Raw genomic sequence first — 19,311 nt, forward strand, 5'->3', positions numbered from 1 at the left:
AATATACTGTAAATCAGAGGTGTATGTACCAAACGGCATTGAATCATGTTGATAACATGAAAATAACTCCATACTTCCTTTGTAGAATGGAACAGTCTATGCTTTCTTTCAGTTTATCTGAACATCTTATTTTAAATTTCACTTGCACTTAAATGGTGAGGTAAAACTACAATTCTTGCATAAAAAAAAAATTTCTTCTAGTCCATGCTAAATGAAAATATAAGAGTAGGCCGAACATAGTGTCTTGTATTTTCGATGCAAAAAGCCAAACTCGATATGAAAATCTATCTTTTAAATACTGCTATATTGCTTATGACGAAGACCACATAATTTACAAACATTTACAAATTAATAGTTTTCTCTGCGATATAATACTTTCGACACTACTTCGCATATTTAAACTATTTTTAAGTTGTAGGCCTATTTAACAAAGGTATTTGCAGTACTATACAGTAGATGAAGGTAGGCTACATAATCCAAAGGTCATATTTTTGTGTCAAATTGTGTCAGGATTTAACCTCGCCACTATGCTAGCCAGCTACATTGCACAATTTGTTTATTAGATAATAAAACAAAATAACATTGTCTAATAAACTATATGCCGATTAACTAGAAGACCATAAAGGATATAACAACGTATGAGTCATCTTGAACCAAAACTGTCAACGTATGGAAAGCAGCAACGCTACATTAAAGTGACGCATTAATTAATGAAAATTGGCACAGCCGGAGAAGAAGTGTCGTGTCTCGAGCTGAAACTGCAAACTTGGCGATGTGCTCGTGCTCCTGCCCAGCCCTACCCATTACTCTGCGAGGAGGGTGGACTTGTGCTCATGTGCACTCTCCGCGCGCCCCCCACTCAGTTGAACAGAGGGTGCGATACATAATTCAGTCCCAGCGAGGGAACACCAGGCCTGCCTGTCAGCCTGCGGAGCCGCAGCCTGTGTCGAACTGAGACGCCAATGCCGCTGCTTCCTGCTCCGGAGCGGATGGAAACTCAACCTTGGAGAAGGAGGAATGCGGGGTTTGTTTCAGCCTATGCGTGCCTTTCCAGCGGCGGAAGGACAGGGCAGAGCGAGCAGCAGACAGTCAGCGGTGATCTTCAGGAGACGTAAACATTGCCATGCCCTGCTGCATGCACCACCTTCTGCGATCCGTCTCCTCCTTGTCCTCCGAGCTACTGTTAACTGAAAACATCAGAGAAGAGTAGGAAAATAACCCTGCTGCCGAAGGTACATTATTTTAGAGATGTGGTGAAGTTGCGTGTGGGATAGGAGGCTGCAGCCGTCTGCACTGAAGGCATCCTGCATCCTGAGTGCTGTGTCCGTGTTTTGCGGCCATGCTGCAGGCATCATCCTCCGAGCTGTTCTCGACCTGAGCTGCTCTCTCTGGGATTTACAAATTCCTGAAAGCAGACAACTAGTAGCTCCAATTCCTAATGTTATGGAGTAGTATTTTGTATTCTTGGACTTTTCCTTCCTCTTTGTAACACTGAACATTTTCACTTCGCAGTTTGGAATTGTATTACTCACAGATACTTTAGCCCCAAGCTGCCGAAACATATGATGATCTGCAGGCTTTTTGAGTGTCTTACCATTACTCAAACCTGCCTCAGCATGACTTCTTGGTAGGACTGGTCTTGTTATTTTCACAGTTCACATTAAACGCAACACCATGGGTGCCAAGCAGACCAAAGGCCAGGAGCCCGGAGGACCGAGCCCTCAGCACAGCTGGAAGCGGACCCCCACCAGGGAGCGGGGGGACATCCTGGCCTCCCTCATGCTGAAGTCAGGGGACCGGCTGGGACGTGGAGGGACGCCCCCGCCTTACCAGCGCCGCATCGGCATGATCCAGGAGATGATGCTGATGGCCAAGCAGGGCAAGCAGGACGAGGCCACGGAGATGCTCAAGACACTCCGACAGGTGTGTGTTTACGTGTGTGTGTTGGAGAGGGAGTAAAGCTCTCAAGGGTCACAAGTTCACATTTCTATAGCTCAAGAGAACATCATCCGTAAATTCCGGCTGTTCTATTCCAATGGATATACATCTGTAGATAAGGTGGTAGAACTCAAAGAACAGCCCTATAAATAAGAATATGCCATTGGTTTAGTCTACGGCTGGTAAAGGCAGACCATCCAACTTGAGCGTATAGGAGCAGGCGTGCGTAAGGGTTAAAGGTTTATAAACTTCAGTGAAGGTAGGTAGACGGTATCTAAAGAGCGTAGGCATTTAGAAGATGCATTCATACTAACAACTTTACTATAGTCTCACAAAGATAAGGTTGCATTGACAAGTCTTTTTCTGCCTTCGCAAAAAAACCATGACTTGTTTAAAGTAGAAATATTATTGGCGTTCTTTCTTTCTCCTGCCTCTATTCATTTCTGTGTGTGTAAGCATGTTGTCATCACTGGGGCTGAAACAGAAGCCAGGCTCAGACGCGGACACTGACTAAACTGATCGATTGGCTGTGTACATTACTGATGAATTCAGCCCCCTGGCTGGACCTGTTGGGCTGTGCCTGGCTCTGCTGCACTGGCACAGTGTGGACACAGCTACAATTTATTACCTCTTTCCGTCTTTCAAGAGGTTTGCAGTGCTAGTCTGGCTGGCTGCTGTTGTTGCTACAGACAGAAGCCAAAGTAAAGCACAGACTGAAAGACTCTAGTGTGGGGAAAAACAAAAAGAGAAGGAAAAATCCCACCAGTTGAATTGGAGGATCTGGAGAGCTGTTAAGAAAGGGAAGGATCTAGGCTCAAAAGGAGGGAGTTCATCTAATACATGTTTATCATTGAAGAGAAGGGAGAAACCGAGATATAAGCTCTCATCCTTGAAGACAGCACTGCACATAATCCATATGCTGCCACGTGTATCCCTCTATGACTCACAGGGAACAGAGCCTCACGCTTAAACACACACACACATTGCTTCCACAGTTTATTGTTTGGGAGATTTGTATCAGCACCTTTCTATTGTTCTTTACAGCTTCAATGGCCAACAGTAAAGCAAATCAAACAGGCAAAAGGATCAAGGATTCCTCCTCATGCGTCATCGCTGTGACCGGGGCATTCGTTTCTCTGACGCTGCTTCATTAAGCTATGATACCCCAGAGGAGGAGAGTCTCAGTCTCCTGTCTGACTGTGAGGCACAACCACACAGCGGGGTGCTAATGAGGGTCCCTCACAATAAGCACTGATTCTGTGATGATTATGTGAGATACATGCTAGTTAAAACTGGCCTCAATCTGATTATGAAAAATGAAGGTGCTGATTTTTTTAATTAATCATGAGGTGATCAACAGAGTGTGAGACTATTTGGTGTTAATGCCAAACATCCCCTGGATTTAGCTTCAGTGTGAGCATTGTTTTGACTGTTGATCAGATTTGTTTTCCCCGAAGAAAACCCAACGAAAATGGGGATGGCCAATTTTTTAGTTTTGATTGAGCATTTTATTAGGCTTTATTAGACTAAAGATCTTTCTGGTCGACCAATAGTCGTCAATTCAGGCGATTATTCAACTAATCCAGCACGTTTGTGATAAGCTATCATTATTAATATTGATACATTTCTTCTCCCAAAATGGTTTCAGTTTCAAGGGCTGACACAAAACGTTGTTATATCATGTTGTGCTAATATAACATATAAAATAAAACTGTAATAACGAACCTTTGAAATATAAATATAATATAAATGAAATGTTACACGTAAGCGCATGAGTACAGCGGACGGACGGAGAGGTCCGCCTGCCTACAGCGGACGGACGGAGAGGTCCGCCTGCCTACATTCTTTGTGTTTCAGAACAATCAGCGAAGACACGGAACATTTAGTTCATTTATTCTATAATTCATATCTTAATATAACAACCCTTTAAATATTACGGAATCACTGAAAATCTGCGTGTTGCCAAAAATACCTCCTCGCATCACGTCTTCATCATGAAATGAAAACTTTAATTTATGTTTTTCTGAGGTCAGAATTATAATAAAGTATAGGTCTATGTTGATACAAGCTTAGGTTACTGCCTGAGTCACTGCTGCTGTTTTCCTCCGATTATGAGAATAATCAGAGGTTGTCTGGGATAATTAAGGATTTCCTGAAACTTAATGACCAGGCACAGCTCTGAATGAAGTGTGAGGGTTTTCTGACTGACGCGTCAAAGCACATGCAGTGCATGGATGGAGTTTTTTTTTTTTGACTAATAGAGTAATAACAAATTATCCGACCAAGACTGTTTTAGCCGACTAATTGGCGACAGCCCTTCATTTTACCACTCCCGGTTCCCTCGTCTCAAAGTAAGTTTTTTTTTAACGTGTTTTTGGTTTGAAGACTGAAAAAATATTAGTGGTTTAAAAGATGTTCACATTTTGTTCCCCGACAGAAAATACGCTACTGTTTACCCCACTTGTGATTGGCCGAAGCTTCTTTGTGCCATTAAAAACGGCGGTTGCTAACAAGTGACTTTAAAAAACGACCAAACTTCATCACATCGACAAGTTCATCTTTCGTTAAGTGGTGGTGATGCGCATCCATGCGACCTTGATGTAGTTTGGGTTAGCTTTAATTTCTGCCAAAAGAATGAATCGTTGTAATATCACAAAGTGATTTTAATATGTGGAGTTTATCCCGCAGTACAACATGTTTGCCACAGATCGTTTTCTCTGCAATATACCAAAATCCAATGGAAAAATCCCATTGCTTTACGTGGAGTGAACCCTTGCGATGCTAACTTTCAGGTTGGCTTATAAAAACATGTCAGCACTGCACCACATTATAGTGATCACATTACGTGACAGTATAACATAATGGGCAACTTGTGTTAGTTTTCATATTGGAGTGATCAGCGCGAGGGGGATACACATCCGAAGACACTTCACTTTAATCCTCGACAAGCCTTTTCTGATATCCTTTCCTGCCGATGTTCTGTTGCAGGTGTTCAACTCTTGACCCTGATATTTCCCTTGCCCGTAGCTTGTGATCTCCTTGGCTTTGCGTTTAAGCTGCTGTCATTGCTGGTAAAAACAATCACACAAAAGGATAGTTACACTAAACCCTTCAATAGCAGTTAAATATATAATCCTATATTGTCCACTTTCCCAAAATATACATTTGTTGATATTATAGTTTTAAAAATATACGTTTTTACATACATCTGTATCATAATCTGTGTAGATGGTTTAAATTATGCTTTAGGGACATGTGATAGATTTTGTCATTTTGAAAAACTGCTTAAATTGTCAGATCCAAGTATATTTATTTTTCTGGCCTCATTGTTACATATGTAGGTATTATTTGCAAACAGCCACTCTCCATTAAACCTCCAGTATGTTACCTGATACAGCTGCTGGGAGACTTGTGTGGAACTAAAACCCCTATCAGCACTTAGTGGACTCCTTCTCCTCATTTAGAGACCTGGGGCCGTATTCACAAAGCATTTTATCTTACCGCTAGGAGGGCTCCTAACTCGCGCTAAAACATTTTACGTAGGAATTTTTTCTTAAAAGTTATTCACAAAGCCGCTGAGACCTACTCATACTAAGGATAAATCACTAAGAGTGAACTAAGAGTGACGCGCCGTTGCTATGGATTACGTTGATTCTCGTGCATGAGTTTAGAAGCGGTCAGTACGGTGATTGGTTATTCAGAGCAGGCGGTCTCGGTGAAACTCATCCGCAACATCCCACAAGTTAGCCCACTAAATCACCGAAAAACAAGGAAATAGCCTAGGCTAAAAATGTATTCCTATCAAATAGTTATGGACAGTGCAGTTAGCAAAATACACGCATGATGACAAGTTTGTGCAGACCACGATAATGACGTTGTATATGCACGTTAAAGAGAGAGAGCAAACATTAAAAATACGTAAATTGCATTAAATCAAGGAGGCAATTAAAAGCACCCTGCAAACTATTATCCAATGAGCATATTTCCAGCACTTAAACACTTTCAATAACAGCCCATACCGCCGTTCAAGTCCCCCTATCATGATGAATGAAAACAATCTGCGTGTTGATGGAATGTACTTTCTTTCTATTGACGAACACGTCCTCATCTTTTGATGTCGCAATTATTTTTATGTGCGTCCCGTCAATAGCACCGACCACACCGGGCATACCTGCAATTGCCATGAAGTTGGCTTTGATCCTGTGTAGTTGTTGATTGTCCAAAGGAAACCGGATAAACTGTTGGATGATATGTGGTCTAGAGAGCGCGTTGATGGTTTGGTTTATGGCACGGCTGACTGATGGTTGCGATATTCCTAAATCGTCGGCATTGCACAGTTGCATTTTCCCTGTTGCTAAATATCGTGGTGTTGCCAAACATGTTATTTCCGGACTAATAGGGTTATTCCTGTTAGTCGGGGATGTTATTGCATCTCGCACTAATTCCACAACAAGTTTGATACCCTCACGATTTAGCCTATATCTCTTGATCAATTCACAGTCTTCCATTGTCTCCAAAACATTTCGTCTCGCAGCCATTTTCAGATTCTTTGTGAATAGGTCTTACTGAGTTAGGAGTCCTCTCGAGGACTTTTAAGCTCTCCTAAACTTAGGTGCTAGGCCTTTTTTAGGCCTAAAATACTTTGTGTGCTCTTAGTGAATAAAATTAGGAGTCCTAAATTTAAGACTGACACGCCAATTATGTTTAGGAGTTTCTCCTAAATTCGCCAGTTAGGAGCTACTTTTAGCCCTAAGATCCTTTGTGAATACGGCCCCTGTACACCTATACTTGTACAACATTTACAAACTTAAACGTCACCTATTATGCAAAATCCACTTTTTCATGTCTTTTATACACAAGTAATGCTCCCCTCTCTGTTAAGAGATTCTGAAAGTTTCTGGAAAAAAAATATTCTCTCTTTTTGTCCTGATCCATCTATATAAAAACCTGAAAATGAGCTGATCATATTTTGGCCACTTTGGGATGTCATCATGTTTTTTTGGGTTGTGTAACACTCAGCCAATCCCCAACCAAGGTAAACCCGCCCACTTTATCACCTGAATCTCCTAGACCAGGGGTACTCAAATACAAATGTTAAAGGTCCAAAAAAAAGTTTTTAATAAGACAAAGGTCCGATTATTACGGTCATTCAACATTTAAAAAAATTGCAACAAGATTCTTAACACGAGGTTGCAAAAACAAAAATAATCTGTATGCAGCAGTTTTCATTGTTATTGCGTCTGTGCTTGATCCCTCAGAGTCGCAGAGCTGCACAGTTATGAATAAAGGCAGCCGCACCCTCTTTCATTCAGCATTCCCATCATTGCTTTATAAGTGTCTTGCCCCCTTGTGTGTCCACTGAGGTTCGTCAGGCCCAACACATCTTCAACAAACTCCCCCTTTGCCTCATCATAAAAACTCACAAACACCAGCAACTGAGCATTGTCAGTGGTGCCAGTGGACTCATCCACAGCTAAGGAAATGCACTGTGCATTTTTTTATTCCATCACAAAGCTGATTAATCAAATCACCAGCCAGTATGTATGTTCTTCTGGTTGCTGTGGAATCTGAGAGGGGGATTTGCTTTATTTGACCTGTTATTTCCTCTTTTTGTTTGCCTTCAAACATGGTCTCCATCACTTCAGTCATGCATTATTTTATACTTCAGTTATTATCCAGTGGAAAGTCCTTACCTACTGGCCTAGTGGTCACTTTTTTTTGACTGGGCAGTGTAGTTTTACACACCGTCTTATTTGACTTTCTCAGGACTTAGAACAGTTTTTTGGGGAAAGACCCCCACAAAGAAAAAACACGTAAGGTCATCATCTTAACAGTTTTGTATGCTCATCCCGTGAACAGAGCATCATGTCTATTACAGCTGAATGCGGCGATTACCATTTTGTTCAGCAAAACGCCTCACAAAATTAGTAAGATCCAAAGCTTTAGTGCGTTTTGATTCAATGCTGAGTACAGCCAAACTTGACAGTCTCTTCTCTGTCATTGTAGACCGCAAATAACTCATTCCTTCAGTACTTGGGTCCGAATCAGTCTATGGTCCGAATGCTTCTCGTTTTGCGCCGTACCGTTCAAATCGAAATCGCCGCCAATCATATCTCAACGCTCGCGCCATGGGTTGACGTGCGTTACAAGACGTGTGTCTTGTGCTGCATTCACTTGCACTCGGACATTAGAGACGTTCTCTCATAAATGTCTGATGAGCCACAACTTTTCTTTCAAAACAAAGCTGCCAACTGGGGTGGCAAGGCCTATTTTTAGGGTGGCAGTTGCCACGCCATGCCGCCCCGGGGTCCCAGGTAGGTGAAACTAGGCTGCTAGCTACAGTACAGATGCAACTAGATGAGCTGTTAACTCTCGCTCTGACTTCTTTTTTTTTAAACACACATTTTTCCCACCCGCATTCTGTGAAGACCCGCCCTACTGTGCCTCTGATTCGCAGACTGTTGTTGGGGGGGAAAAAACGCTGATGGGATGCTGAATGTGATTGGACCAATGCGTTGACAGACACACACAGACAAACACAGACAGACAGACAGATAGAGCGCTGTTTGTACACAACGGAGAATTTTGACTCGTTGCGTTGTCTCAAAAATAACACAGATAATACAGATAATACATATGAAAAGTATAATTTCGTCCAGAGACAGTTGTCGTTCGGTCCGGATCCGGACCGGAGTCCGGACTTTGAGGATGCCTGTCCTAGACTCTAGAGAACCATTGTGTTTTTTTTTAACCAAATATCTCTCAGAGGGGCGTGGCTCCTTATTTTCATCAAAAGTAACAGACACAGAATCAGCACTTTTGAAACAGGGCTGAATGGGATGCTGCAATGTGTTTGGTAATTCGAGCCAAACACTTCAGAGACATGTTTTCTATATAACTGAGAACTATATTATATTGACGGTATAAGTATAATAGGGGACCTTTAATACATTTCCATTTCTCATCTGCATATCCATACTTCATATGACTTGCTGAAGTCATGCTGAAGTTCACAGAAAATAGTACGTTATGTAGTTTTCTGCCAAGGGTCCGTCAATAAAAAAAACACTTATAGCAATGGCGGAAGATGGATAGGATTCCTTTATTGATGATTGTTCAGGAGGTTTACACAATGAGCCGTTCGAGAGACGGACGCACAAAGTTAGCTTCGAGATGAGCTACCGCTAACATTTTCTCAATTCCTTACTCTGAGAATTCAAGATATAGTACAGTATAGTATAAAGTACTTTATCTGATTAAAACATTTGTTAGAATGACAGATGTGAAAATAAATCTGTGTTATAAGAACTAGATCAAAACTATTTAAACCGCTTCTGGCAAATACCCACAAAGCAGATGCATTCGGGAATGGGATAAGATGCCATCAGAGTTGACAATGCTAAATGGACTCTTACCTTGATTCAAATTACAGGTCACTCTAGGTGTAAAAAATATCAACATTTGGGATAGTAAAAGTAAACAACTTAAACAAAATGATAACATATGTGCAGTGATTTTAAGAGATATTTGGATGTGGAAATGTACACCGAAAATTCTTAAAAAGTTGACTTTACTTAATAATATTAAGTTGAACCTATTATGTTTTATTTAAACATAATATTATTGCTTTCAACTCACCAGAGGCCTGTACGACGAAGCCGGATTTTCGCTTAGCAAGCTAACTTCAGGGAAAACTCGGGGTTTCCAGTCCTACGACGCTGGTTCTGTTAGGTTTCCCGAGAAGTGACTGGAAATGAGAACCCGCTATGCAAGCACTACAACTGAGACTGTGGTGAAGTGTCAAAAAGGCTTTATTTTGTCCACGACACTGACAAGGAGTTGACGAAGCACACGTAGGGGGAAGACGTGGAGCTGGGCTGATCAGGAGGGGAGGCTGGACGTGGCAGGCAGAGCGGCTGGAGTATGTGGATCTGGAACAGGAAAAACAAGCAGGATTAGTAAATGATCTCCCTTCACTAGGAGCATCAAAAAGTCACAAGAAAAAACCACTAGTAGGCCTGGACGATAGTTTACCAACTGAAGAACTGGCGAAGTCTGAAGATGGGAATTAGGGTTTTAAGCAGGTGCAGGTGAGTAGTGGCAATCAGTGAGATGAGCAGCAGCTGAGGAGGTGAGTTGGCGGGAATCGGAATGTAGGTAGCCACGCCCAGCCAGGGAGACAGACACATAGACAAACAGACAAAACAAACACAGACAGGGGAAAAAGAAGGAGGAAGTACTTGGAGATCCTCACAGGTTCACGTCTTAGCGGGCTAGACCATCATGGTAACTTATGCTGAGCGGCTAACCAGGGGCCTATACTACGAATCAGGATTTTCGTTTAGCAAGCTAACTTAAGGGATTTCCGGTCCTGCTGGTTCACTTTTTAGCGGGCTAGATAACTTATGCTGAGCGGCTAGCCTGCTCTGGAGCAGGATAGGTTCCAGGATAAGAGATCAACTCAGTGAAAGCACCGTCTGCTGACCAATCAGAGCTCAGTGTGCGGAGTTTAAAGCGATCAAGTCATATTACAGGAGAAAGGAAATACAGTTTAAACTGCCGTTGCAGGAAAGACGGCCGGCAAAAATCACCGACTGTGTGAACGTGAACACTAATAGAATATCACCTCCCATCTTCAGAGCAATCTGACTATTATAACATTAGCATTAAGAAAGCTTAATTAAATATCTGCCACAACATAAGTAACCGGATCAAAGTAACATTACGTAGGCTACTGTCCGCGGCACTGTGAGATGTCGATGTGTCCCATTATCATTCATATCACATCATATCACATCACATCATAATATATCATATATTTCCTTATCTGAGTCAGCTTCTTGAGCCGTATCTGGCCGTGCAACACTCACAGTGTCACATACTGTATGCAGAAGTATTATTTTAAGCAACACCTTAAGTTGACGAAACACTCGAGTCAAATGTAATTAAAGTCAGATCCACTCGTGTCTTAGACGGTGCATATCATAAACCTGTTAATGTACGCATTCAAACACTTTTTTTTTTACCAGCTGTATTCACCTTGCAGGTGTTACTATGTGGCTTTGATCCTGGATAAAGTGTTTAAGTCATGGATGTTTAAAGTTTAACTTCTTCATATGTCTAATATTATAGTTTACTTTTCATTCAGGAAGTATGACGCTGCGCTGTCAGTACGCTTGTCCTTGTTTGTGATTGGTCGATCGCTCAAAATACCACCCCTTTCATGGGAACGCACACCTAACTAGATAGGGCAAAGCTGGCTTGAGTTAACGAGTTGATAACTGGCGTCGTAGGACCGCTTAGCGAGAGCACGTTTGTTTTGGATTAGGTAAACCGGGTAACTCAAACATATCCAGGTTATGTTGAACCGGCTTCGTCGTACAGGCCTCCGGTGCAGTTATGTGAAATCTGTTGACATAATACATTTAATGAAAGTCAACACTTCACTTCAGTGTAACACATTATACAGCTGCTGTAGTGCATTAGTATCAATAGAAAGGAGGAAGTATAACTATGTAAACAGCAGGCGTAGTTTTTGCAGTGGGTGATGGGTTGAGGTCAGACTCTTGTGACCTCTTTCTTGCTGCTGTTTGTGGACCTTGGGATAAGGGAACAAGGAAACACATCAACAAACACGATGCAGTCCAACTTGCTCAAAGTTAATAAAATGGACGGACCTTTCTATTTGTGATATTTCAGATTGAAGATGAACACCATTTGTTTTGTTTTTAAGCGAGCAGATACTGGAGGCTGTAAGCAACTGGTTTTCATGTTGGGTGATGAAAACTAAATTGGAAGAACACCAGCAACATAACCATCAATCATCTTCATATAGTGTGGGGGGCGGGGTATGCTTTGCTAGAACAGTAAATGATGGACAGATCGCACGATGAATTGAATAAAGACAATTACTGAGAGAGCGGAGAGGGGGGAAAAAAACCACCACAAGGATTAAACTGCAACAGACACTGATGAAGAAAATGAGAGGCAGCGGTGGGGAGTGATTACTCAGACATTGGAAGATACTCAGAGAGAGAAAGAGAGGTAATGACACTGAAGGAAAAGAGAGGAGCAAGCTCGGTTGTGAGGAGAGCCACTCTTCCCTGGTTACCAGGTTCTCCTCCATGTTGCCGGGAAACCATGGTGATGGCCGGAGGGCATGGACTAAATAGACATTGATTAATCAGGCAGGAGCTCTGTTAAGAGCTAATGAGGAGGCCACCTTCATAATCACTGCCATTCAGTTAACTTCACTCCAAAGCTAACTGTTATCAACAAGCTTGGAGAGGAAAAAAAAAGAACAGAAAGTAATCGGTTTAATACTTTTATAACGTGATCCTCAGATAAGGTTTACTTTTTTTTGTACATGTAACTGGTGATTCGTAAAATAACCCTCCCACCCTGCTTTTCTTAACACATCCCTGGAGCTCATTGCTAAACTAGTAGCAGCAGTGTCTCTAGAAACCAGCACAGGCTCCAAATGATCCTCAGTGGTCCCTGTGCAGGCTCTGAGGTGCTGTAAGCAGTGGATTGTTAACTAGTCTTATGGTATGTGATTTGCCTGATGATGAGGAGGGGCCTTTCTGTTGTGGTCACCATTATTGTTTTAGGCTGAATCTGCAAGCCATGATGATGGGGTCAACAGAATATAAATTGTGCATGAGGTTTGTCTTCGTTACATATATTACATTATTATTATTATTATTATTATTATTATTATGTATTCATATTTTGGGCTACCAGTGCATTTATTGAAGAGACGGAGAGTTGAAAGCGGAGCCGGAAGATGACATGCCAGGCCGGATTCGAACGTGTGTCCTCCGCACGGGGGCTGAGATTGTTGTTTTTGCGTTTGCATTAAATTTGCAGTTGGCTGTTTTCAAACTCAACACACCTACACTACTGCATGGATTCATTTTGTCTCCAGAATGTATTTCTCAGTGCTGCAAATGTTCCCTGTTGCTTCACACTGTGTTGATTAAACCAAAGGCGTAGAGGACTGCAACCTTTCACCTTGTAATGTTAGTTGCACATCCTCCTTTTTCTTTTTCTTTTTTCTTTGGTCTTATCAGAACTTGAAGGGCAATGTCTCTACATGAAGCTGTTTGATTGATTTTCTTGTGTGGAGCGAGTGCTCCCTGCAGTCTGTACCATCTGCTCCATCATTCCATCCTCATTCAGTTTTTTCAAGGGCCATTTTTCAAACAGTGACACCCCTGATTGCTTGTTTGGGAGAAACCAATTCACGATGATATACTATAATGAAACAAATTAAGCCCCCCCCCCCCAGGTCTCGGACTGTGTTCACACCAACCCAAATGAACCGCACCAAGCGGCTAAACGCACCAGGGTTCGATTCAACCGGACTATACAAGGCAGGTGGGAACGCACCACCTCAGGGCTCCTGAAAACAAGCTAACTGTTGTGTTGGCTAACTCTGAAAAGAAATACACTAAATTAAATATACTTTTTTAGTGATATGTCTTAAACCGATTGCAGTTCATGCCTTCCAAAATGCTACTTTATGAATCTCTGTCTTCACCGTCTCTTTTGATGTCACTTTTCAATGATGTATTGTAAATGAAACCACTAGATTGTGAAAACAAAGTCCTATGTTGCAAATATAATGGGATCTTTCATATTTTTATGGCGAAGCCCTCCCCATTATTTGAATCAAATTGAGGAAGCCTCACTGACCTGTAAATCAGGGCTCCTCGTTTACTTTTGTAGAAAACTTTTTCCATCGCATAATTTGTGCTTTCATTAATGACATATTCATTAAATAATCGTACGAAGCAGCCATGCAAAATGGAGCGCAGCCACCATTCATTTTATTAATTCCACCTGAGATTTTCATCCTGTGACATATCAAAATGTCAACAGAAGAGTCTTAATCTGCCAATAAAATCTACTACACTAGTGTTGATGCACAGACCTTTTGATATGACAAAATTAATAATCATAATAATTATTCAGCTATGATGAAAGAACCTCCTTCTTCTCATGATCGTCGGGGGCTTTAAGCCCCTGTCACGAATTCAACACGAAAATGAACCTTCGCAAGGTCCTTCGGCAATTTTTTGGCATGCCAAAGATTTTACCACCGAAGTTGCTGCCGGAGCCATAAGAAACTCCACCGGCGGTCATACGATGGCTTAAGATGCCCTCACGAATGTCCCGATGTTGTTACGACTAGAGCTGAATTTGAACTTTTCCTTTATCGTGTGTCCATCGGGTTGTTTTATTGCACAACAAAATCATGTAAACATATTATGTAAATAACCCAATTTGTGTTCTGTGAAACTGAAAAGGATATAATATATTATTTTGAAGCCGAGTTGACAGGAGGTTGTTGTTGCTATGGAAACAACATTACGGAGAAAACTTAACATCTTCTACATATAAAGACGGATAAAGTAAAGAACAAAGTCTGAAAATATCAGTACAGTATCATAGTACTTTAACATAATCGTTTTTGTTACTTTCGTTGCAGTTGTATGTCTTAAATGTAATGTAAATGTTGCCTTTGTGTGTGGTTCGGGGCCATCTTCGTGCGAAATTCACAATTCCATATTCGTGTTTCCATTGGGTGTCAATTTCGGGACAGTGTGACAGGGGCTTTATGGGATGTTTAATACAAGTCAATTCCAGCTTCATATATTGTATGGGTCCTCGTAGCCCGGCTTCCATTTCCTCTTATTAACCCCCCAGCCTGCACTTGAGCCCTGGTGTCGGCCATGTATGTCTCCTTTTTTGTTCACCTTCAGCTGGATCACACCAGCGCTTTGATGCTGACCGCCGCTAATTAATGTGGGTGGTGCTTCTTTTCTTTTTTTATGTAAGAAAAAGCCCACACTGTGTTCCACAAAGCACAATGCGTGTATGTACACACTCAACACAACATCCACTTTGAGTTCAAGGAAATATATCAGTTTTATTTTGTCTATATTTTATGAGGGGACACTTTTAATAATGTACGGCTTTTCTGGAGAGTGAATACTGTTTATGTACACCTTAAAAAGAAGATTGTTTGCTATAGTTTCAAAGCAGAACTTTAAACCCTACACTCAGTCATTTAAGATAATAGTTTGACATGTTGTGAAAAAGGTTATTGGCTTCAAACTGAGAATGACATAGGATAGGATTGATACCATTCTCCATTATCTTGTTTTTTACCTTTTAACTGCTTTTTTCTTTACAATTATTTTGGCACAGTTTTAAAAACAGGTCGTATTTTGTCAAAGACAACACACACGGGTAGCAGAAAACCTCATTGTTTTGTAATATAAATAGTTTATTCAAATCCATACGATGTATTAAAAAATATAAAACCAAATACACATGGTTCGTAAGTTCTGATTCTCTTAAAGCTGTTACACATTGATGTTCTTTCGATATCTCTAATGAAATATTGAGTTTTTTCAGAGATATTTTTTTATCAAACACAGCACAAAAGATGAAAACATTTATTTCTCTCCATATTATACAATCAGTCGATACATCCATGCATTTCCAAATGTTGCTTCAGAACCGAATATTCTAAATAGAATACATTACACGAACAAGCAAAAGCATTTGTAAAGACAAAGAAGAAAGCATGATGCGCTCTTTCTTCAAGTTATTCACAATTAGAAAATTGCGCTGCTATGTTGGCTTCAATTGCTGTAAAAATGTAATCACTTTTAATTGTGTTTACTTTCTGATGGATGAGTCGAAATTTCAAGTAATCAGGTTAATCGCCAGGTGGCACGTTTATTGGCCGATTTGTGTGGCATATTGAATGGCAATGTTGGCAACGGGTAGACTGAAATAACATCAATCCCCTAATGCTTTTAGTTTCACCATATCAATGCCCATCACCAATTTCTCATGACATTATGTAACTGTATGCCGGACTGACCACCATAATTGGGCTCCTTGTTAAAAAAGAAAAGAATGCATAGTATTCTTAATCTTTTTCATCTGATTCACAAAAAATCCCAAAAATATATATTTACCTACAGCAAGTGTTTTTCGCCTAAAAAGGGTAGAAGTACCCTGACACGTTGCTCGCATGTATAGAGTTGTGCAGTAATGGCGTAATGTTGGTGGCCGAACAAAAAGCAATGGAATTTGCCAATTGGATCTGGCAAGGTTCCGCATCTCCACCCCTAAGCTAAAGGCGGCCTTGTGTCGGCTTGATGACTTTAAATAGTTTAAATTGACCTTCAGACCTTATTTTAGGCTTCAACAAAAAATGCTGACTCATTTCCAGGTTTTAGGACTCATTCCTAAACCACTCAGTTGGATTTGGAATCATTTTAGAACAAACAATCCTGAAAAACATTTTGCTAACGATGCAGTGCTAACGGTGCAGTGCTAGTGACGCAGTGCTAACGACGTAGTGCTTACGACGCTGTGCTTACGACGCAGTGCTTACGACTCAGTGCTTACTACGCTGTGCTTAACGTACCATGCAATGCATCAATCTCAATGTAGCCACACCTAAAGCATACCTTTGCCGAATGTACCCCCTCCCTCTCCGATTTTTGTGATTATCGTCAGCTGTTCTAAATTATGTTTGACCTCAATTTGGAACTGTGTGCGTCTGTGTAACCTGTACACGCGGCATATCTCAAAATGCATCTGTTGCTGAGCCAATCATAGCTTTCTATTTTGCTATAAATAAAAATACAGCATCTGATTCTTATGTGTGTGTGAGTGTCAGCCGGTCAGAGAGCCTGTCATTATTTACCACCCCACCTACGTAAGACAACAGGCATCATGGAAACCTCAATGAGTCATACCTTTCTGTCGGAGAGCGATTATCCCTACCCCTCTCTATTCCATTCAATTCGCTTCATTACCATGAATGGGCCACAACCATTGTTGCCAAAGCAGAAAATCAACATTAATAAAAAAATAGAGTATGTAAAAGATATCAATGAGAAAATTACATTACATCTAATTGTCTTAAACACATAACTGAGAAATCTATATTTTTCCCAAAAAATAAAAAAATATACTTTTTGATCACAACCTGTTTCATATTTGTTAATGTGAGTCGGTTCATTGTTAAAATGCTTCTCTGTTTGGGGTCATCTGAGCTATGACAGAACCAAACACACAGACATTTATTTGCAAACACTTTGAGCCTGTACTTAGCTGTAGACTAAAATGCATTAGCATTATTTTTATTATTATTATGCATTATGGGCGCACACACACGCATTATATTCTTTATACACAGTGTTTAGCACACAGGATGCACCCATATACATAGGTGTCATTAACCCAGCTGGTCATAAACTCAAAAGCTGTTGTCCTCACAATGTTATTGAGACAACAAAATGGGTACAAATCTTAAAGGACAACTGAGATTACAGTTTATCAATGTATTCTAATTTAGCTCTAAGGTCAATTCTGGATATTGCAAACAAACATAGTTGAATTAACCTCATGTATGCCTTCATTGTGGCGTGCAGTCAAAGTGTTGCTCAGCTAAGCCATCCCCATGACAACCGCAAGCATTATCCCTGATTGGCAGCATTCAAAAATTATTATAAGATGATATACCTTGTGCTTACATTTCATAAGGAGCAACAAGTGTTTTGTTTTGTTTAAGGAAGTAGTGTTCTTTAATTTATTATTTTAAAATGGTTAAATGTACAATACTTTTACTGTTAAGGTAACCACACTAAGATTCATGCTAGTGGTAGATGTTAGTAGCTAGTAGTTGATGTTAAGCAGGAATCACTTTTACATTGCTCACTGTCTAAGGTTAGCGTGTTAGCATGCAGACATTTGCTAATGTACATGCACACACTTAACTCAAACTATATATAAAAGGCTTTTCGTAATGTCATTTTCCACCAACAAGAAGCAAATACAGTGGATTTTGTCTATCTGTAAGCAGGATAAAGCAAAAACTGCTGTCCTGATTTTCAAGACACTTAATGGAAGGGTGTAGGATGGGCCTAGGAAGATCCCATTAAATGTTGAAACAGATCAGAATAAGGGAGACAAATTATACACAAATTATGTTTCAAATTATAGGTCATTGGGGCTGCAATGAATGCTGAATATTTTTGAAAGAAATGGGAAAATGACTATAAACGGGACTGTAAATGTGAATGACATGAAATACGACATATCTTCCGTGTAGTATTTATGTTGTTTCACAATATGATTTAAAGATCATAATTTCACCGAAGTCTGAATTTTTTTCTCCCAACTAGAGATAATATTGAGTAACCTGAGGACCCTTTGATTACATGACATACTGTATTCAATTGATATTTAATATTATATACATTTAAAAAATTGTGAATTGTATAAATGCATTATGTTTGTATGATGAATTTTGAGCTGACTATTTCTTGATTATTTTCAGTTTTTTATTTATTTATTTATTCATTTATTTAACAGGGACAGTGCACATTAATGAACATTTCTGTAAATGTGCCAGAGTTAGCCAAGAGGCTATTTTTCATCTGTAGTCCCTGGACAGATTTTAAAAGTCAACCTAAAACACATTTCATTTTAAACAAGTAAATACAATACATTTAAAACATGCAACAGACATTACTGGGATACTTAAATGTGTGAGGAGTTTTCTTTTTTATGTAACAACTGAACGTACTTAACAAGTTTATTTTTTTTAACATTCAGTGTTCTCTCCTCCCTGATACATGCCCTTTTTTCTTTTAGTGTTTTAATATAGCAGTTTCTGTTGGGACCCCCAGGTTAGGAACCAGTGCTGTTGTGTATCTACTTTCCTACATTTTAACTGAACTTTTTTCCTTTCCTTAAATTTTCAGTTTTAATGTAAAGCCCATAGTTTTTGTGTGAAATCATGTATACAAATAGGTTACCTTGCCTAAAAAAGCATTGCCTATACAGTATACTGTAACAACTGTATGTACAATGGTGTAATATAAAATATGATGGGTTAATTTAATGTATGTGTGTGTTGGTGTCTAGGACCTGGGCATGGAGTCAACCTCTCTGGATGACGTGTTGTACCGCTACGCCAGCTTCAGAAACCTGGTCGACCCCATCACGCATGACCTTATAATCAGCCTGGCACGATACGTGCACTGCCCCAAGACGGTAGGACACACACACACACACACACACACACACACACACACACACACACACACACACACACACACACACACACACACACACACACACACACACACACACATTAAAACCCAGGACACACAGTCCGATGTGATTCATTTGGTGGCTGCTATCAGATGATCTCCTGACTCATTTCGTCTGACACTATCGGGTTACGGAAGTGCTCTAAGTGGTTGTGTATCTGTGTGTGTCCTTGAGAGAAGCCCAGCTCCTTGTGTGTGTTCATTCATGTGGTCCAGTGTCATT

The 19,311-nt window shown here is 40.4% G+C and overlaps 1 protein-coding gene and 1 long non-coding RNA gene across 2 annotated transcripts in view; one reads left to right on the forward strand and one right to left on the reverse strand.

The window, feature by feature from the left end:
• Positions 1 to 39: 39 nt before the first annotated feature.
• The window catches only part of LOC307034884 (leucine-rich repeat-containing protein 75A-like), a gene marked incomplete at its 3' end in the record, with an annotated part of 44,415 nt that continues 25,143 nt past the window's right edge, over positions 40 to 19,311 (forward strand). Inside the window, exons 1-2 of the mRNA XM_079673810.1 lie at positions 40 to 1,923; positions 18,901 to 19,029. Of these exons, the coding sequence (XP_079529936.1) occupies positions 1,675 to 1,923; positions 18,901 to 19,029 (378 nt within the window). The 5' untranslated portion in view covers positions 40 to 1,674. The remainder of the gene's footprint in view (positions 1,924 to 18,900; positions 19,030 to 19,311) is intronic.
• LOC307038135 lies at positions 9,732 to 10,334 on the reverse strand. The gene is made up of 2 exons (XR_013807906.1): positions 9,973 to 10,334; positions 9,732 to 9,869 (listed from the first exon to the last, which is right to left on the reverse strand). It is a non-coding gene; the product is annotated as an uncharacterized lncRNA (long non-coding RNA).

Source organism: Notothenia rossii (genome assembly GCF_949606895.1).
Source record: "Notothenia rossii genome assembly, chromosome: 4".
NCBI classification, from domain to species: Eukaryota; Metazoa; Chordata; class Actinopteri; order Perciformes; family Nototheniidae; genus Notothenia; species Notothenia rossii.